This window comes from Thunnus albacares, chromosome 4, assembly GCF_914725855.1.
Source record: "Thunnus albacares chromosome 4, fThuAlb1.1, whole genome shotgun sequence".
Classification (NCBI taxonomy): Eukaryota; Metazoa; Chordata; class Actinopteri; order Scombriformes; family Scombridae; genus Thunnus; species Thunnus albacares.
The window spans coordinates 987036-1008669 of NC_058109.1; the positions used below are offsets into that span (position 1 = coordinate 987036).

The window sequence follows — 21634 nt, forward strand, 5'->3', positions numbered from 1 at the left end:
AATAAAAAAATAAAAAAATAAAAAAAATTAGATAAAACCTGTTGGTCATGAATCTTTAGAGGTGTTGGTAGAGTGACAGCATTTACTGGAAGAGGCGTGACAAAGGTCCACCTCTCACCTGAGACAAACCAGGAAACAGTTTGTTATTCTTCGTCTCTAAAGAGACACACAGTCTGAAAAAGAGACAATCAGAATCAGATTCACCTTCAGAATGACTGACTTCTGTGAGTAAAATTATCTTATTTTATTAAAAGCCTTTTTGGTTATGATTTGAACTGAAAACAAACTGAACTTAATGTTATTTTAGTTGGAAAAACTGAACTGAACTGAATTATATTTGAAAGGGGAAACCTGTACTGGAGTTTTTAGTTGGAGTATTTTGTTTTTTTGTGGAGTGTTCTTCAGAGACTGTGGGATTTTGGGGATTATAAAAACGTGCTTGAATATATGAATATTCTTGCCTTAATATTTTGTGTTTGTTGTCCATGTTTGGGTTTGTACAGTTTATTTTTATTCAGTGTGAAGGGAATATGTTAAGTATTGTTGCTTCAGCCTGCATCCTTTGTGAAGACTGACTAAACTATTGACTGAGTACAAAAACCTGACTACTGACAACATGGCAGGAGAGAGATCTGGCACCCTGAAAACACAACAAGTCCAACCGTCACAAGCTGAGGCAGCAAAAGCAGCGATGATCCGATGGTGCAAGACTTGCTGGGTGTGTCAGTAAACACTCTGCCAAATCTTAACTAGATCAACCAGAACAATATTCCCTCCTTTGTGTATCCAAAGCTCCTGTAAAGCTTTCACAATAAATGCTTCGTCACAACAGAACTTCCCCTCTCAATGACAGTTTATTTATAAGCTTCATAAAGGTCAAGATGTTCTGTACTGTACAGATAAAATCAGGTAAAACCTGTTAGTCTGTGATCGTGTTTTTTTTAACACTGGAATGAAACACACCCTGTGCTACATGTGAAGCAACAGTATTCACCAGAAGAGGTCTGACAAAGCTCCGCCCCTCAGCTGACTCACCTGAGACAAAGCAGGAAACAGTTTATTCTTCGTCTCTAAAGAGACACACAGACTGAAAAACAGACGATCAGATTCCCCTTCAGACCAAACTAACAGCTTCCTCTGAGTGAGAACAGCTACAGGAGAGAGAAGTGAAAACTAGAACTCTGCTGCTTCAACCTGCTGACTCTCCACACACTGAATGTGAGTTTGACTAAAAACTGGAGTCAAAGTGAAAGTAAATGTCAGTGAGGTTAGTAGAGGAGGGAGGGGAGCCATGACTGACTGTACTTTCTGTCTGCTGTGTTTTCAGCTTCACTCGGAGACAAAATGTCTTCCAGATCAGAGGAGGATTTCTGCTGTCCGGTCTGTCAAGACGTCTTTAGAGATCCTGTTGTTCTGTCATGTAGCCACAGCTTCTGTAAAGACTGTCTGAAGAGCTGGTGGAGACAGAAACAAACACGTCAGTGTCCAGTTTGTAAGAGAAGATCTTCTAAATCAGAACCACCTTGTAACCTGGTGTTAAAGAACCTGTGTGAGTCCTTCTTACAGGACAGAGATCAGAGAGCTTCAGAGGCTCTCTGCAGTCTGCACTCTGAGAAACTCAAACTCTTCTGTCTGGACCATCAGCAGCCAGTGTGTCTCGTCTGCAGAGATTCAGAAAAACACACCAACCACAGATTCAGACCCATCGATGAAGCTGCACGACAACACAAGAAGAAACTTGAGGAAACTCTGGAGCCTTTAAAGAAGAAGTTAAAGGTTTTTGAAGAAGTTAAAGTGGAGTTTGATGAAACAGCAGAACACATTGAGGTCCAGGCCCGACACACAGAAAGGCAGATTAAGGATCAGTTTAAGAAGCTTCACCAGTTTCTAGAAGAGGAAGAGGAGGCCAGGATGGCTGCTCTGAGGGAGGAAGAGGAGCAGAAGAGTCAGATGATGAAGGAGAAGATGGAGGCTCTGAGCAGAGAGATAGCAGCTCTTTCACACACAGTCAGAGCCACAGAGGAGGAGCTGAGAGCTGAAGACGTCTCATTCCTGCACAACTACAAGGCTGCAGTGGAAAGAGTCCAGCGCTGCCCCCTGCTGGATGATCCACAGCTGCTCTCAGGAGCTCTGATAGACCAGGCCAAACACCTGGGCAACCTGACCTTCAACATCTGGAACAACATGAAGGAGATGGTCTCCTACACTCCTGTCATTCTGGATCCAAACACTGCTCATCGATATCTCATCCTGTCTGATGATCTGACCAGTGTGAGATATGGAGAGAAACAGCAGCTTCCTGATAATCCAGAGAGGTTTAACTTCTTCTGTGTCCTGGGCTCTGAAGGCTTTAACTCAGGGACTCACAGCTGGGATGTCGAGGTTGGAGACAATACAGACTGGTCACTGGGTGTGTTATCAGAGTCTGTCCAGAGGAAGGGAGGCATACAGTCTGGATTATGGAGAATAGGGTTCTATGAAGGTAAATACTCAGCATGGTCACCACCAGCTCCAGACACTGTTCTCCCAGTGAAGAAGAAGCTCCAGAGGATCAGAGTGAATCTGGACTGGAACAGAGGAAATCTGTCGTTCTCTGATCCTGATACTAACACACACATACACACCTTCACACACACTTTCACTGACAGACTGTTTCCATACATTTACACTTGGGATAAACTCCCACTGAAGATTTCCCCACTGAAGGTCTCTGTGACAGTGGAACAGAGCAGTAAGAGACGATGATGATGATGATGATGATGATGATGGTTCTTATAATTACTGTTATTTATTTCCTGAAGGGAAAAGTTGCTGAATTTAACCTCTGAAGCTTCTGTCCTGCTGCTGTCTCATTATTCCAAAATATGTTCATGTTGTTTTACTTGTTTTTGTCAAATATAAAATGATTTGACTTATTTTCTGATCTTTATATTTGGTTTCTTCAGCTTTTAATTTTCTTATTGATACTGTGTCATTTTAAATGTTTCCTGATATCGACACTGTAGGTTTGAAAAAGCTTACAGCTTCACACAGTGAAAAACATCATCTTCATATAATTCTAACTAAATATATTCAGTTCCAGCTCTGGCTTATCCATCTCTGTTCCAGGTCAGAAATACAGTAGGTCTCATCTGTACAAGTATATGCAAAAGAACTTCACAATTACATATTTTTAGATGTTTATATGCACAAGAAGCTTTTCAAAAGCAATTTTTATCAGATTTATGAACTTGAAGTTGAATATATACTGTATATGTAAAATACTGACATTAAGTCAAATTGTAATGTGTTAAAGTTGATGACAGACTGTCCAGTAACATGAAGTGCACAATGGGTGATCCACAAGGGTCAGTGTTAGGTCCCCTATTATTTAGCTTATATATTAATGATCTCCCTCAACAGTGTCATGATGCAGAACTACAAATGTATGCAGATGACACCGTTGTGTACACACATGCAAAAACAGCGGAGTTAGCTGCTGCTAAGCTAACAATCGCATTGGAAAGGATCACACATTGGTTTGATCAATCATGTCTGAGTCTAAATGTAAACAAGACAAAGGGTATGTTTTTCTCTAAGACAATGGTACAACCTCCTAATGCTGATATTCTCATCAAAGGTGAAAAGATTGACATAGTTACTGATTTTAAATATCTTGGTGTGACACTGGATCCAAATTTGAACTTTAAGAAACATGTTAAAACAGTTAAACAGTTAAAACCATAAAGTACAACTTGGCAAATTTTAGACATATTAGAAACTGTCTCTCTTTGGATGCAGCCAAGATATTTATGCAGCTATGATTTTTTCCCACATGTCTTATTGCATCACCTGTTGGGGGCAGGCTGGAGAAACAGCCATAAAACCTCTTGAGTCCTTTTACAAACAAACTCTAAAAACTCTGGACAAAAAGCCAAAGCATTTCCATCACTGTAGGATTCTGGAGAAAAACGTTAAAAACTGTACACTGTCCCAATAAATAACTAAATACAATTTATTTGTAATTGTTTGGCATTTGTTCAGATTGTTTGGTATTTGTTTGTGGATTGGAAAATATATTCGTGAACACCATCATACACATTTATAAATCATGTTTTTATTTGTAGATCATGTGATGCGCATTTGTCACCATTATTAAGACCAATTTCTCTCCATATCCCTTCAGTGGTTCAGTCCATTTCCAGCCTAACTGGAAATTTGTCTTTTTTATAGTTGTGACATTGAGCACTGCATCAATGCAGCCCTCTGATTCCCCGTCCTGTTTCCTCACATTATCATTTTGTGTTGAGTTTTAACACTGATCAAAAATGGTTTCACTCCCACACAGAATTCATACATTCAAACTTGTTCCTGCTTGTTTATCAAGTTGTTTATGCAGCTGAACTGAGTATTTAGAGTAATGTAAGGTGTTATCAGTGTGGTTGGGAAGCCTGCCAGTTGTCCCACAGGTCAGAGACCAAGAGGCAATGTTGAGCAAATACTTCAAACTGAACTAACTAATGTTGTTCAGCATTGATAAACAGTTGATTTGTGGTATTTGTGTTGAGAGTAGAAGTTGCTGTTAATTCTTTAAATATTTCTTTGATTTGGCTCTGCAGCCACTGTTAATTATATTTGTAGATTGAATGCTGGCGTATACAAGTCTGGCCTAAGTCTTCTGTCAGAAAAACTGCAGCAATCCAGGAGCTCAGTCAACGATCTTTAATAATGTCCCACAGGAGTAAAGGTAGATGTGTACATTGAGTCCCGTATCCAATAAGAATAAACAGCCGATCATCAAGTTGTGAAGTTGTGGTTATCTGAAGGAGCACAAGCAACAACAAATAAAGAATTGAGTCTAACTGTTCTGAATAATCAGGAAGTAACTACCATAATAGCTAATTCTGTTGGAAACAGTCAGCTTAACCATAATATATGCAGTACTCCAAATGTCCACAAGGAGTCTCTCTTGACTGCAGCCAGAGATTTACAACACTGTTGTATATAGGGACAATAACAACACAAAGGGATTACATAACAAGCGACGTTTACAGTAAACATTTACATTACTGATGTTGGGACGGGCAGTAGTGCGTTTGGTTATTAGCAATAATTCATAATTATCATAGATAATTATGAATTATGAAATCAAGGTATTGTTAACCTTAATCAATAATTCAGGCACCAACTGTTGGATCTGTGAGGAACAAAGTTGATTATTTGCAATAATTATCAATTATCAAAGATAATTAACTAATTATAACAATTAATAGAATTATTAATATGAATTAACAAATACGGGGCACCACCCAGAAACTGGGACCAATAACCAAACAAGGTAGTCTCATAAATGGGAGTTCACCTAGAATGTTAATGTCTGAGAGATATCAACATTCGAGGGTGAACAAAGAAGGGTGAATTCGAGCTCTGACTCCTTCAATCAGCCACTTTTCACAATATCACACACAATAATGACAGAAGAACTTCTCTTTAAAGATATAACAGTGTTTATTAAACTTAGCAGAATTAACAAAGTTAACAAATGCTTCATTCAATAAACAACTATCCTAAAATCTAATCCTACCAAACAAGACACAAACAGCTATGTACAGGGTTGGACACATGCAGGGGAATGCATGTGTGTGTGTGCGTGTGTGTGTGTGTGTGTGAGCATGCGTGTGTGTGACAAGATGGCGATGGGGCCTGACGTGATGACGTCGTCGGTTTGTGACGCGGACGTGACTATGGGAGGAAGTCACGTCGTGCGAGAACCGGATGACAGAAGTATGGCGGTGTCTTGGTTTGACAGAAGCAAGACGGCGCCGCCTGGTGGACGGCGTCTCGCACTCACCCACTTCTGTGAAAAACACACGTGTCTGATGGCGGATAAGGAAAGACAAAGCGAAGCTTTGTCCGACGTTATCTGACCATCAGATGTGCAAAAAAACGGCAGTGCGTGTATCTGTGTGTGTGCGCGCGTGTATGTGTTAGTCAGAAGAGAGGGAAGAAGGAGAGAAAGCGATCGTGAGAGGAAGAGAAGCGGTTCCTTTGTCCACAGACAGCGTGTGTGCGGACGGCAGTCTGTAACACACGTTGTCTGGTTTCTGACCGACAAAACAACTTACTTCCTCACTCACCATGGCACAAACACAGCAGTAGTCCCGAGTGGGACAAACACAAAACAGTCTAGCGTGGTGAAAAAAACTAAACAGGCAGCAAACTTAAAATACTCCTCAGAGTAAAGCAGGAAAAATGGACTCAGCGGTCCGTCAACAACACAACAAAACAATAGCAAAAGCTAAGAGCTAAATGCTAAACAACAGCAACTGATGCTGATAAGAACACACAATTAACACTGCCTCTGCCCAGACTTATGCCTCTTACTTGGTTGCTTCAGAAAGCAAGCAGGGTGTGTGTGTAATCCGTCTTTATGTCCGGCTTTGTCCTGGGCTCGGAGGCAGACGGTGGTCGTTCTTGCACGGTCGGCGAAAGGCACGGCAGCTGGCTCTCGGCGGCGTGGCGGAGAGAACAGCAGAGTCGACTCGGTGAAGAAGCGGTTCTTCTTTCTCGAGGGAATTTGAGGACGCTGGTTGCAGTAGCGGTCTCTCTCGGATCCGGGAATGAGTTCGGGTGAACATGGGTGAAGTCTCGTCTCGTCCGGCGAGGGGAGTCTTCGATGAGGGGAAAACACGTGCGTGGGGTACCCCCTTTAGTCAGCTGATTCACAGAGGAACAGAAGTTACCCCTCGCTCAGTGACATGGGAAAGGCGTGTGCTTCAGGGCACATTCAGTTTTTAAAGGGGCGGTGATGTCATGGCTGCGTCATCAGGACCCTCCGTTGTGCAGGAGTGTCTCCGCCAATGAGGCTGTATGTTGACTGTTCCCTGCTGAGGTGTGAAAATCGCTAAGCATCCTTGGAAATGGAGTTTGCAATGGACTCCCATTGTCTGTAAGCAGCATTTTGGCGCTATTCCTTTGTCTCAGGGGAAACAAAGGAAAAAGCACCTCGTGGTCAGGCCTCACAGGTTACATGTAGGCCCTCTCTGTGTGACCTCATGGTTTGAGGCCCAACAATATCATGAAACTTACAACCTATAAAGCCTTATCTGTGTTTTTCCTGTCTTTTATTTTTTCAGAAACTTCTTGAAGAGATGACCTTGGAGGAGCACAGGCAGCTCACCGGTGAACTGCTTCAGAGGCAGCCAGGGTTCATTTTTGATGCCTTGATGATGCATCAGTGCAGGCATGGTGTCCCACCGTTTGCTGGAGTGCCAAGGGTACCATGGTGTACTTGTAGTAACTGTACAGACATACCTACAGACCAAAAGAGGAAATGCTGTGGCCAGTACCCTGCAGATTGTGTGAGCCTAATACCGCACTTCTCCCAGTACTGTCTTGAAAATGCTTTTTATGCATTCACAGGTGGTACTGGGAGGACATTATTGTGTTTGGCCAAACCAGGGAGCCTGGGGATGACAACCAGGAGTATCGTTATGCTGTCTATAGACATTTCATCTATTGACAGCATGGCTTTTTAGGCCAGGGAAACGACTTGTCATCCCCAGTTGCTGTGTTTGGAGGATCAGGGACAAGTTCCCTGGTCCTCCAAAGACATCACACTGATTTCACACCTGGCCTCTGAGTTTCCCTCAAGGTCCTCTGGAACGTCCACACAGTATCTCAGATACTCGCACACCTGCGTGTTCATCATCAAGGCATCAAATCATCTCATATTTATTTGTTACATTTCTGATATTTTATTTATTTTAAACTTGTTCTATACTTTTTCTATATTTATATATTTTCTGAATAATTATTAAACTTTTTGTTTATATATTCACATTTGTTCAACTTAACTGTGCAAGTTTACCAAATAAAAGATATTCATCAGATGTGCTGTGATAACTGCAATGATAAACATATTAATATATACTTATACAATGACAGTATTTCCCTGCAGTCAGTATATTGTCATTACCACTTCCACCATTAATTTATATTGTCATTATTTATATGTATAAAGCAACATAAAACAGTGATGAAATTGGAATACCACTGATCCTCAGAACAGGGCACTGTAGTACATGTTATGGATTAATTTTCATTGCTACCTCAGGTTATGTTAACTGTAATTCACTAGTTTGAACCACAAAATAAAAATATAAGAAAGAATAATGACATTCGTAATAAAAATATATTTTATTTAACAGAAACATTTTTGGACATTCTTTTCAATCTGGACAATAAAAGGATAACATAAACATGCAGCTTTTACTGTTCAAACACAAATATTTTGACAGTTTATTCTGTGTTCTTCAGAGTTGACTGATAAAGACAGAATAATCTATCAAATCATTAGTCTGTTTGAACACTAAAAGCAGTGTGATTAAACTTATCTGATCCCCTTCCAGCAGTCAAATTGCTGCACATATAATAGCTGACATGGGTCAGACCAAAACCACACCAAATGTATTCAATTTACTGCTCTGGATGAAGATCCTCTCATGGCAGGAACAACACCCATGATTCACTGGCACTGCTGTTCCTCATCTGCTCCAGGAGCTGTGTGTAGAGCAGCAGCCGCAGGGAAAACTGCTTCTGTGGAAGACATTACCGTCACACATAAAGATAATTAACTATTTCATACATTTTATACAGTTGTACATGTGAAAATAGTGCTATTTAACCAAGAGTAGGACTTACAGGGTAAGTTAATATGCTATACCTCTCCTGACTTGGTCTGCAATACTTCTGATATGGTGGGCGTGAATGTCAAAGACATGGTGAATAATGCCAACCCATAGTGCCTGAGAAAAATAAAACAGCACAAATGAATGAACTTACTATTATAAATAATCTATCTATCTATCTATCTATCTATCTATCTATCTATCTAATGAGCTCACCAGAAACTGTTCAACCTTATTTCATGCAGATTTTCATCCCAACAACAGACTAGATCAGATTATTTAATTGATTAACACACTTTCAGTCAGAGACGAGTAGCTATTCAGTGAAATCAACTTTTGTTGTCTTTGGTTGTAATGAAAACCAACGTACTCCCAGCCATCAATGGCACATGGTGAAATACCCGACCTATTACACAGTCACTTTAGGATGAAGATAAAGGCAATACCATGCATCGATGTTACAGGACCTCTCTCATAGCTGGAGAAACAACAGCAACATCAAGAAAATAAGTGCTACATGACACAGTCACAAACCCTTGTAATACATTATGTTACATCCTAAGATGCTGGGAGCCTTGGCTGGCCTGGATAAACACACCAAAATAAATAACAGAAAAATTCTACTTCTGACTGATGAATGTAAAATTAAAATTCTGGTCACAATTACATGTTTTTCAACATTGAAATGGGGAAAACAATTCTTGTGTTGGACTATAAGCTAACTTTGCCCCCCAGTGTGTACATATGCTCCTAGATGACAAATTAGGAGCAAACAATGAAATCATGGAGGACTGTGAAAAATATAAATATAAATTCACAGGATGTATTAACTCGGTGATGAGCAGACTTCTCCTCACTTTATCTTTCACACTAACTCATTACTCTGACTTACTGTCTTTACTACATCACCAGCGCTAAATATCTTAGTAATCAATCAATGTGTTGTCTCACTGCCACAGAAAATGAATAAATCATTGGGTTATTAGCATGATGTTGCCTCCCTGTTGTCTCTTATCAAACCACCAGCTCCGTGAGAGGCACAAACTGAGGCTAAAGTGTGCTAATATTTAACGTTACGTGGCGGTGTTTCTTTTCAGGGAAACTAATGTACTGCTAATAAACATTGTACATCATCGAGGTTTTGAACCATTACCAGCGGGGCAAAATAAATATACATTACACTCTTACCTGTCCAGCAGTAAACGGGAAACTTCGGCGTCAGTCTGCAAACATTTCTCTCATCAGGGATTTCCATCTGGGTTTCTTCTCATTTTATGCCGTTGCTTGTCCCGATTTCATTTAGCTTCTTTGTGTTTTCGTTTCTTTGACAACGACATTTCACGCTCTTGTGATTTTCTAAATAAGTATAATCCTCCATTTATCAGATTTTGGATTCAAAAATGTCTCACAATACAAAATGTTTGGTCCTCTCTTCTTCTTCGTTTTAAAACCGGTGCATTTCCGGTAGTCACCCACTGAATCTAAAACATGGAAGGCCCTCACTGGAGCCAGTGTTAGGTTTGTCCGTTCTGCGCTACTGTAGAAACATGGCGATGCAACATAGCGGCCACCATGGAGGGGGACCCGCTCCCATGTAGATATAAAGGGCTTATCTCTAAGGTAACAAAAACACAACGATTATTATTTTCAGCTGATTAGACACTAATTAAGATATAAATAATCTATTCAATTTTTACCAAGTCTGCTCTTTTAGATGTCACTAAATACTACACACTGGACCTTTAAGTATTGTTGCTTCAGCCTGCATCCTTTGTGAAGACTAACTAAACTATTGACCGAGTACAAACACAACAAGCCCAACCATCACAAGCTGAGGCAGCAAAAGCAGCGATCCGATGGTGCAAGACTTGCTGGGTGTGTCAGTAAACACTCTCGGTGCCACCAGGGAGAAGTTTATCAGAGTGCCATCATTTCTTACATGTATCAGTACTTTCCTTTTTGGTTTTGGGGATATTTGCCAAATCTTAACCAGATCAACCAGAACAATATTCCCTCCTTTGTGTATCCAAAGCTCCTGTAAAGCTTTCACAAGAAATGCTCCATCACAACAGAACTTCCCCTCTCAATGACAGTTTATTTATAAGCTTCATAAAGGTCAAGATGTTCTGTACTGTACAGATAAAATCAGGTAAAACCTGTTAATCTGTGATCGTGTTTTTTTTAACACTGGAATGAAACACACCCTGTACTACATGTGAAGCAACAACATTTATCAGAAGAGATCTGACAAAGCTCCGCCCCTCAGCTGACTCACCTGAGACAAAGCAGGAAACAGTTTATTCTTCGTCTCTAAAGAGACACACAGACTGAAAAACAGACGATCAGATTCACCTTCAGACCAAACTAACAGCTTCCTCTGAGTGAGAACAGCTATAGGAGAGAGAAGTGAAAACTAGAACTCTGCTGCTTCAACCTGCTGACTCTGCTGACTCTCCACACACTGGGCTCTGAAGGCTTTAACTCAGGGACTCACAGCTGGGATGTCGAGGTTGGAGACAATACATACTGGATACTGGGTGTGTTATCAGAGTCTGTCCAGAGGAAGAGAATCATACAGTCTGGATTATGGGGAATATGGTTCTATGAAGGTAAATACTCAGCATGGTCACCACCAGCTCAGCCCACTGTTCTCCCAGTGAAGAAGAAGCTCCAGAGGATCAGAGTGAATCTGGACTGGAACAGAGGAAATCTGTCGTTCTCTGATCCTGATACTAACACACACATACACACCTTCACACACACTTTCACTGATACACTGTTTCCATACATTTGCACTGTGGATAAACTCCCACTGAAGATTTCCCCACTGAAGGTCTCTGTGACAGTGGAACAGAGCAGTTAGAGATGATGATGATGATGATGATGATGGTTCTTATAATTACTGTCATTTATTTCTTAAAGGGAAAAGTTGCTGAATTTAACCTCTGAAGCTTCTGTCCTGCTGCTGTCTCATTTTTCCAAAATATGTTCATGTTGCTTTACTTGTTTTAGTCAAATATAAAATGATTTGACTTATTTTCTGATCTTTATATTTGGTTTCTTCAGCTTTTAGTTTTCTTATTGATACTGTATCATTTTAAATTATTGTTAATGTTTCCTGATGTCGACACTGTAGGTTTGAAAAAAGTTTACAGGTTCACACAGTGAAAAACATCATCTTCATATAATTGTAACTAAATATATTGAGTTCCAGCTCTGACTTATCCATCTCTGTTCCAGGTCAGAAATACAGCAGGTCTCATCTGTACAACTTAATGCAAAAGAACTTCACAATTACATATTTTTAGATGTTTATATGCGCAGGAAGCTTTTCAAAAGCAATTTTTTTATGAAGTTGTATATAAACTCTATATGTAAAATACTGATATTAAGCCACGTTGTGAGGTATTTAATTGTAATTGTTTGACATTTGTTCAGATTGTTTGGTATTTGTTTGTGGATTGGACAATATATTCGTAAACACAATCATACACATTTATAAATCATGTTTTTATTTGTAAATCATGTGATGTGCATTTGTCACCATTATTGGGACCAATTTCTCTCCATATCCCTTCAGTGGTTCAGTCCATTTCCAGCCTCACTGGAAATTTGTTTGTCATTTGTATTGTTGTGACACTGAGGACTGCATCACCACATCCTTCCCATTCCCCGTCCTGTTTCCTCACATTATCATTTTGTGTTTGAGTTTTAACCATAGAATATAAAAAATATGGATGTAGCCACGGTGACGTGACTCACTGGATTCTGAAGAGTGGTTTTGAAGCTCAAAGTGGGCGGCTCCAGCTGTCGCCATCTTGGCAGCGCCTGACTCTGCCCAACTCCCAGCTAATCCAAAATGGGCAAAGAGGCGGAGCTGAAGCCTGGTTGCTGAAACAAGCCACCTAGCTGCTAGTGACCTGTCACTCAAAGTAGCCACATCATTAATTATGCATAACTTTGCACCTTAATAAAATTTAAACGGGTGAGTTATTAAAAAATTCAACCCCTGTACATTTGTCATGAAAGGGGAAATTAGCTATAGCCGTTTTTTGTACCAGACTGTAAACATGTTTATTTCTGCTGTAAATTTGGGCTTTTTAACATGGGGGTCTATGGAGAATGACTTGCTTTTGGAGCCTCAAGTGGCCATTCAAGGAACTGCAGTTTTTGGCTTCATTTTACAGCCCTGGAGGTTGCCGCTTGGTCGGCCTCCGCCCGGGGCTTTTTCTTTTTGTATCTCCTCAGATATTCATGTCACGTCCCTGAGGGCTTCCACCATCTTAACTTTCTCCATACTTTTTCTCTTTCGTATCATGTGATCTTCTAAGTTAACTTTCTTTTCTTTTAAGCTACGCGCTGTATTGTTACTTCAGTGAAACAAACTTTATGTTAAAATTCTTTCGTGTTTAATATCTTGAAGTACAGTTTCGTCTGGCTGGCGAGATTATTTTTTGAGTTATTTAGAAGAAAGTCAGTATAGTCAGTCAGGAGACTTCTAAGTAAAATGACCCGCTCATCCAAGGATCAAGACATCTTCAGCACTGTGTTACTAGAAACAACTGTACCAGATCAGTTTTGTCTCCATCTAACGGTTAAACCCTGTGATGATTCGATGAATCACCTGAAGAAACCGTTAAAATGACACTTTGTCTTAAAGCTGCTGCAACGCTCACGAGCAGAAAACCTTCGCTGGGAAACTACGCTGCTGAACGGCTGATTTCTTGCAGACAGCTCGCTGAGTCACCAGTTCACATGAGGACAAAGCTTTAAAACGTAGGATAAACAAAACCTCTGCTGCTCTCCATCTGCTTCTATGATTAAGAGTTGCTGTCATTTGAACTGAACTCTCCAGTTTAATTCTTAGAGAAGTTGGTTTGTCAAATAACTTCAACCTCAGCTAATTTTCTGGTAACTGTATTTTCACCATCAGTCATTCATAACTTATAACTTGCCATTGAGGACATATGACACTCATTCTGGTTGATTATTCATTCATGACTTCTGTTCTCATTGATACCTCATTTATTCTCCTGTGAACCAGTTAATTAAATAAATATGCATTTATGAGCATGTTGTTGTCTGTGGCTTCAATTTAAAGCAGAGAATGAAGATCTGTATCGTAACACTGTGAGATTGATAAAAAGTGTTTCTGTGTCTCCTCCCGGCACGGTTGAAAACTACAGGAAGGGTTGTTCCCTTATAACGAGGTTCATGTCAATAAATGTGGATGTTCCTACACTAGAGTTCTTTGGTAAAGAGCATGAAGCTTCTCGCTATTACTCAATGCTTTTGAACTGCTCATATAAATCAGCCTTTGCCATGAGGTGGTGCAGGAGGCTTCACAGATGAGGCATGGAGCCTTTTTCTAAGGAATTTTAGGAAAATGTCCAGAGAACTTAAAACTAGACTTTCAATTTAAGATCTTGAACAGAGTTTACTGGACTCCATCCAAACTTCATATCATCATCTGATGCTCATGCTATGTTACTGTCCTAACATACATGACTTTTGGAGGGGACTTTACGATGATATAATTCTCAGACATAAAATGCCCGTCTCCCCTGCTCTTGGTGTTCTGGGTGACCCTTCTCTTTCGAGGGATTTATCACAATCAGATGCAGAGTGGGTTCATGATGGGCTGTGTGAGTGGAGATCCCCGTCAGCTCCATCTGTGAATGTCTGGTTTAATCAGCTCAGCAAGGTGGCAGCAATAGAAAGTCTATCCTTTAGGACTCATGAATAAGGTAGACTGCTATCTTTTAAAATGGGAGAAGTGTGGATCCCATATAAGGACCCTGATTGAGTTTGTGGCCTAGCCTAGCTTCCTGACCTGTAACCAACTTACACCTGTATTTACTTTGGATCACTTTACTTGGTGTATCTTGTGACCCTCGACCATTGATGACAGCCTGAGTCACATATACAGTATGTGTGTAAATATATAAATATTTGGGGTTTTTTGGTACCATGTAGGTTTTTTTCCTGCTCCCCCTTTTTTGTTTTTATTTAATTTTTTAAGCTTTGTCTAATTTACGCATCACTGTGGCAATTGTATTACACATTACTGTTATTTTTCTATGTTACTACAGGGGTGCTTGTCATTGTATTGTATTGTTATTTCTTGTTGTGTTTGTTTTTTTAGATATTGCCAATAAAACTTAAAATCATAAAAAAAAGAAACAAAATTAGATAAAACCTGTTGGTCATGAATCTTTAGAGGTGTTGGTAGAGTGACAGCATTTACTGGAAGAGGCGTGACAAAGGTCCACCTCTCACCTGAGACAAACCAGCAAACAGTTTGTTATTCTTCGTCTCTAAAGAGACACACAGTCTGGAAAAGAGACAATCAGAATCAGATTCACCTTCAGAATGACTGACTTCTGTGAGTAAAATGATCTTATTTTATTAAAAGCCTTTTTTGGTTATGATTTGAACTGAAAACAAACTGAACTTAATGTTATTTTAGTTGGAAAAACTGAACTGAAGTGAATTATATTTGAAAGGGGAAACCTGTACTGGAGTTTTTAGTTGGAGTATTTTGTTTTTTTGTGGAGTGTTCTTCAGAGACTGTGGGATTTTGGGGATTATAAAAACGTGCTTGAATATATGAATATTCTTGCCTTAATATTTTGTGTTTGTTGTCCATGTTTGGGTTTGTACAGTTTATTTTTATTTAGTGTGAAGGGAATATGTTAAGTATTGTTGCTTCAGCCTGCATCCTTTGTGAAGACTGACTAAATTATTGACTGAGTACAAAAACCTGACTACTGACAACATGGCAGGAGAGAGATCTGGCACCCTGAAAACACAACCAGTCCAACCGTCACAAGCTGAGGCAGCAAAAGCAGCGATGATCCGATGGTGCAAGACTTGCTGGGTGTATCAGTGAACACTCTGCCAAATCTTAATTGGATCAACCAGAACAATATTCCCTCCTTTGTGTATCCAAAGCTCCTGTAAAGCTTTCACAATAAATGCTTTGTCACAACAGAACTTCCCCTCTCAATGACTTATTTATAAGCTTCATAAAGGTCAAGATGTTCTGTACTGTACAGATAAAATCAGGTAAAACCTGTTAGTCTGTGATCGTGTTTTTTTTAACCCTGGAATGAAACACACTCTGTTTTACATGTGAAGCAACAGCATTTATCAGAAGAGATCTGACAAAGCTCCGCCCCTCAGCTGATTCACCTGAGACAAAGCAGGAAACAGTTTATTCTTCGTCTCTAAAGAGACACACAGACTGAAAAACAGACGATCAGATTCACCTTCAGACCAAACTAACAGCTTCCTCTGAGTGAGAACAGCTACAGGAGAGAAAAGTGAAAACTATAACTCTGCTGCTTCAACCTGCTGACTCTCCACACACTGAATGTGAGTTTGACTAAAAACTGGAGTCAAAGTGAAAGTAAATGTCAGTGAGGTTAGTAGAGGAGGGAGGAGAGCCATGACTGACTGTACTTTCTGTCTGCTGTGTTTTCAGCTTCACTCGGAGACAAAATGGCTTCCAGATCAGAGAAGGATCTCTGCTGTCCGGTCTGTCAGGACGTCTTTAGACTTCCTGTTGTTCTGTCATGTAGCCACAGCTTCTGTAAAGACTGTCTGAAGAGCTGGTGGAGACAGAAACAAACACGTGAGTGTCCAGTTTGTAAGAGAAGATCTTCAAAGTCAGCTCCACCTTGTAACCTGGCGTTAAAGAACCTGTGTGAGTCCTTCTTACAGGACAGAGATCAGAGAGCTTCAGAGGCTCTCTGCAGTCTGCACTCTGAGAAACTCAAACTCTTCTGTCTGGACCATCAGCAGCCAGTGTGTCACATCTGCAGAGATTCAGAAAAACACACCAACCACAGATTCAGACCCGTCGATGAAGCTGCACGACAACACAAGAAGGAACTTGAAGAAACTCTGGAGCCTTTAAAGAAGAAGTTAAAGGTTTGTGAAAAAGTTAAAGTGAAGTTTGATCAAACAGCAGAACACATTGAGGTCCAGGCCCGACACACAGAGAGGCAGATTAAGGAGCAGTTTAAGAAGCTTCACCAGTTTCTAGAAGAGGAAGAGGAGGCCAGGATGGCTGCTCTGAGGGAGGAAGAGGATCAGAAGAGTCAGATGATGAAGGAGAAGATGGAGGCTCTGAGCAGAGAGATAGCAGCTCTTTCACACACAGTCAGAGCCACAGAGGAGGAGCTGAGAGCTGAAGACGTCTCATTCCTGCACAACTACAAGGCTGCAGTGGAAAGAGTCCAGCGCTGCCCCCTGCTGGATGATCCACAGCTGCTCTCAGGAGCTCTGATAGACCAGGCCAAACACCTGGGCAACCTGACCTTCAACATCTGGAACAACATGAAGGAGATGGTCTCCTACACTCCTGTCATTCTGGATCCAAACACTGCTCATCCATATCTCATCCTGTCTGAAGATCTGACCAGTGTGAGACGAGGAGGGAAACAGCAGCTTCCTGATAATCCAGAGAGGTTTGACTTCTACTCTGTTCTGGGCTCTGAGGGCTTTAACTCAGGGACTCACAGCTGGGATGTCGAGGTTGGAGACAATACATTCTGGACACTGGGTGTGTCATCAGAGTCTGTCCAGAGGAAGGGACGCATACAGTCTGGATTATGGGGAATATGGTTCTATGTAGGTAAATACTCAGCATGGTCACCACCAGCTCCCTCCACTGTTCTCCCAGTGAAGAAGAAGCTCCAGAGGATCAGAGTGAATCTGGACTGGAACAGAGGAAATCTGTTGTTCTCTGATCCTGATACTAACAAACACATACACACCTTCACACACACTTTCACTGACACACTGTTTCCATACATTTGCACTGGGGATAAACTCCCACTGAAGATTTCCCCACTGAAGGTCTCTGTGACAGTGAAACAGAGCAGTTAGAGATGATGATGATGATGATGATGATGATGATGATGATGATGGTTCTTATAATTACTGTCATTTATTTCTTAAAGGGAAAAGTGGCTGAATTTAACCTCTGAAGCTTTTACTTGTTTTTGTCAAATATAAAATGATTTGACTTATTTTCTGATCTTTATATTTGGTCTCTTCAGCTTTTAGTTTTCTTATTGATACTGTATCATTTTAAATTGTTGTTAATGTTTCCTGATGTCGACACTGTAGGTTTGAAAACAGTTTACAGGTTCACACAGTGAAAAACATCATCTTCATATAATTGTAACTAAATATATTCAGTTCCAGCTCTGGCTTATCCATCTCTGTTCCAGGTCAGAAATACAGCAGGTCTCATCTGTACAACTTAATACAAAAGAACTTCACAATTACATATTTTTAGATGTTTATATACACAGGAAGCTTTTGAAAAGCATTTTTTAAATCAGATTTATGAACTTGAAGTTGAATATATACTGTATATGTAAAATACTGATATTAAGCCAAGTTGTGAGGTATTTAATTGTAATTGTTTGACATTTGTTCAGATTGTTTGGTATTTGTTTGTGAATTGGACAATATATTCGTACACACCATCATACACATTTATAAATCATGTTTTTATTTGTAAATCATGTGATGCGCATTTGTCACCATTATTGGGACCAATTTCTCTCCATATCCCTTCAGTGGTTCAGTCCATTTGCAGCCTCACTGGAAATTTGTTTTTTTTATAGTTGTGACATTGAGCACTGCATCAATGCAGCCTTCTGATTCCCCGTCCTGTTTCCTCACATTATCATCTTTTGTTTGAGTTTTAACACTGATTAAAAACAGTTTCACTCCCACACAGAATTCATACATTCAAACTTGTTCCTGCTTGTTTATCAAGTTGTTTATGCAGCTGAACTGAGTATTTAGAGTAATATAAGGTGTTATTAGTGTGGTTGGGAAGCCTGCCAGTTGTCTCACAGGTCAGAGACCAAGAGGCAATGTTGAGCAAATACTTCAAACTGAACTAATGTTGTTCAGCACTGATAAACAGTTAATTTGTGGTATTTGTATTGAGAATAGAAGTTGCTGTTGGTTCTTTAAATATTTCTTTGATTTTGCTCCACCTGCAGACACATTTTTCCTTTAAATTGTGTTACTTCTAGCTTGTTTTGCCAAACAATAAACGGATTTAACTGAAAGATTTCCCTGGAAGTTTTTGGTTGTAACAAAAACAGATTAGATTTAGATCTTATTTCCACACATATACAGTAGCATAAAATCCAGAACGTCTTCTCACTGGTTTAACATCACCGTGGGTCTGATCTGTGTCGGACGCAACCTGAAGATGCCCCAGAAAGAAGCCACCCCTGGTGGTGCTGTTGGGGTTAAAAAACACAGACCACAGTCTTTTCCTCTCAAATCTACCAACCACTGACCTCAGTGGTCACTGACTCTCATATTAAGAGTAAAATAAAATAAAAACAAAGTTAAAACATAAAATATATAAAATCAAGTAAAATACAACATTTTGAAAGACGCAGATGCAGAAGTGCTGACAGAGAGAAAAGTTAGTTAAAGGCTCAAGTGAAGAGATGAGTTTTTAGCTTTCTTTTGAAACTATCTAGTGAGCTGCTTCCCTGATATCCATTGTTAGTGTGTTTCCATAGTTTTGAGGCGTAATTGACAAAATCTACGTCCCCGATTTTCTTTCGGCTGTTGCTGGAATCTCCAATAAACCAGCAGCAGATGATCACAGTGTTCTTGAAGGCAAAAATTAACAAGGCAGTTAGCAATGTAGCTTAGTCCTAGCCCATTAAGGGCTTTGTATACAAGGAGGAGGACCTTAAAGTCAATTCTAAATGTTACAGGAAGTCAGTGCAGAGCAGCTAAAACTGGACTAATATGTTCTCTCCTCTTGGTTCTGGTGAACAGCTGAGCTGCAGAGTTTTGAATGAGCTGAAGTCTCTCAGTGGTTTTTTTCAGGAGGTCAGTAAAAAGTGCATTACAGTAATCTAGTCGGCTTGAAATGAAGGCATGAATCAGTTTTTCAGCATCTTTTTGATTTATAAATGGTCATAATTCAGCCATGGTTCTAAGGTCACCTTGTTAATGTGGGACCTGAAACTTAGATCTAAGTCTAAAATAAGATTTATATCCTCAGATTTAATCCGGCGAGTTAATTTCCCCAGATGGAGGGATGTAAACTATTATAGGCTATAAAACATGTGGTTTAAATAAATAAAATATTTTACTGCAAGATCAAATATTTTGGTGGAAAAAAAGAAACAGGTATGTTGTCTCTGAACATTTCACTCATATGTTCAGCATCAACATTTTTGAAACTTAAATATATTAATTGACAACATTTTCCAATTATGTTGAGAGAAAATGTGATTCAGCATCATTATGTTTTTAACAAAACATCTTTGCTGTTGCAGTTTAGTCGTATAAGGACATCATTTCTAGGAGAAAGAGTTTCTGTCCAAGTGAGGATTTACTAAAGGGCTCCTTACACTTTCCAGTAGACACGTCTGGGGCCAGATGCATAAAACTCTGCATATATTCATGACTAAAACTGTGTGTACACACAAAGCCAGAAATACTCATACACATTCTTTTCATGAGATTTATAAACCTGTGCTGATGGCGCTTTAGATTGTAGCCTACAACGTAACCTACAGCATAAATTACTCTGGAGTTACGGTGTAACCTTTTGTACTAACGGTATACCAATACGTAGGTAGAGGGGAACAAGATATGATGTTATGGAATAAGAAGGTAACAATTCAGGTAATGAAGTTTGCTGGTGAGGTGAAAAACAGCTGAGACAGTCTTCTGAGTCCGACAGTATCCATGACAATACACCGTCACCTGGACCTTTGGTCCACAGTAAACACACAGATATACCCCGTAGTTACTTTAAATACCCCAAAATTTTGGAGGAACAATGCAGTTTGCCTGTTTGTTGGTAATATGTTGGTAATAAAATCAGATATATTAAGTGCTGCAGAAATTATCACTCAATCTTCCCTGAAACATCCTGCTTTTTGCTCAGCCATATGGTCATACTGTACCCTGTAATAATAGGCCTTGAGTAGATAGCCAGTAAAAATAATAACTACAGCATAAATTCTCTCTGAGTTCCTCCCAAACTTCCAGATTACTGCTTAGTATGTCATACATACCCTGTAAGGATATCAAAAATATAAAGAGCTGCACTGTGTAATAACAGCTGTTGTGTCTGTTGGAGAACCTCGTCAATGCAACACAATCGGTGAAACTGCACTTCTTCTTCTTTCCTGTTTGTTTCATTGGCAGGAGACCAGGGACAGTTGTAACACCTTGAGTTCCTCCAATCAGAAACAAGTTAGAGTGATTAGATTCTGCACATGCTCAGTTAGATTGTCTTCTTGCTTACAAAAAAGGAACCACATTTGAAACTCCCAGAGAAAGTTAGCAGCAGAAAGTGTATTTTGAGGTAAAAATGTACCTTTTCTATCAGACGTATTTTTTGGATACTGTCCTGAGATCAAATGTCTATCAATCCAAACAAATATTATTAGAATCACTGTTTTGTAAACTAAAAATAGAAATGACTAACGTGTCAAACTAGCAGTCAAGCTAGTTCACATGAGGTGAAAACATGGCTGGTGATATTGGGATAGTTGTAATGCCTTGTTACAACTGTCCTTGTACTTTCATTTATATTTTAAAAACCTAAAAGCCTACATAAACTAGATTACATGCTAAGTTAACGATAATCAGTTGCATGCTAATAGTCAGTGGAAACACATGTGTTTGCTTATATCAGAAAGAAGAAGACAGACTGGGGAGTCCCACTTCCTTTGCTGTAGAGGGCTTCAGATGAAATAAAACAGGGCAAATCAGTCAGGGGAATGGCCAAATTATATGATATTTGCCATGTGACCCAGTACCATTATCACAAGAAGAGGCAGAGGTTGGAGTGCCAGAGATCCAAATCAGCACCCAGAGTAGGATACTGGATCCCCAAGAGGGTTTTCTCCACAGAACAGGAAATCCTTCTGAGAAACTACCTGATGGAG

General features: G+C 39.8%; 2 protein-coding genes and 1 long non-coding RNA gene across 5 annotated transcripts in view; 2 read left to right on the plus strand and 1 right to left on the minus strand.

Moving 5' to 3' along the window:
• LOC122981346 (nuclear factor 7, ovary-like) overlaps positions 1–11638 on the plus strand; it is a 504535-nt gene extending 492897 nt beyond the window's left edge. Inside the window, exons 1-3 of one of the 3 annotated variants that reach the window (XM_044350038.1) lie at positions 1131–1218; positions 1328–2482; positions 11306–11638. In XM_044350038.1, coding sequence (XP_044205973.1) covers positions 1345–2482; positions 11306–11532 — 1365 coding nt within the window. In that variant the 5' untranslated portion in view covers positions 1131–1218; positions 1328–1344 and the 3' untranslated portion in view covers positions 11533–11638. Of the gene's footprint in view, positions 1–1130; positions 1219–1327; positions 2781–11305 lie in introns of those variants that run through there. The other 2 variants (XM_044350036.1, XM_044350037.1) reach the window with 2 other exon arrangements.
• Positions 1137–17664, plus strand: LOC122981352 (nuclear factor 7, ovary-like). The gene is made up of 2 exons (XM_044350050.1): positions 1137–1218; positions 16156–17664. Exon 2 carries the CDS (start codon positions 16173–16175, stop codon positions 17562–17564), a length of 1392 nt encoding a protein of 463 aa, XP_044205985.1. The 5' UTR covers positions 1137–1218; positions 16156–16172; the 3' UTR covers positions 17565–17664.
• On the minus strand, positions 2302–11209 carry LOC122981367. Its single transcript, XR_006403222.1, has 4 exons — positions 11132–11209; positions 8517–8524; positions 6684–6686; positions 2302–2327 (listed from the first exon to the last, which is right to left on the minus strand). It is a non-coding gene; the product is annotated as an uncharacterized LOC122981367 (long non-coding RNA).
• Positions 17665–21634: the final 3970 nt, after the last annotated feature.

Excerpts from the sequence above, each read along its gene's own strand:
- LOC122981352 (XM_044350050.1), top strand. The coding sequence starts at position 16,173 with ATGGCTTCCAGATCAGAGAAGGATCTCTGCTGTCCGGTCTGTCAGGAC.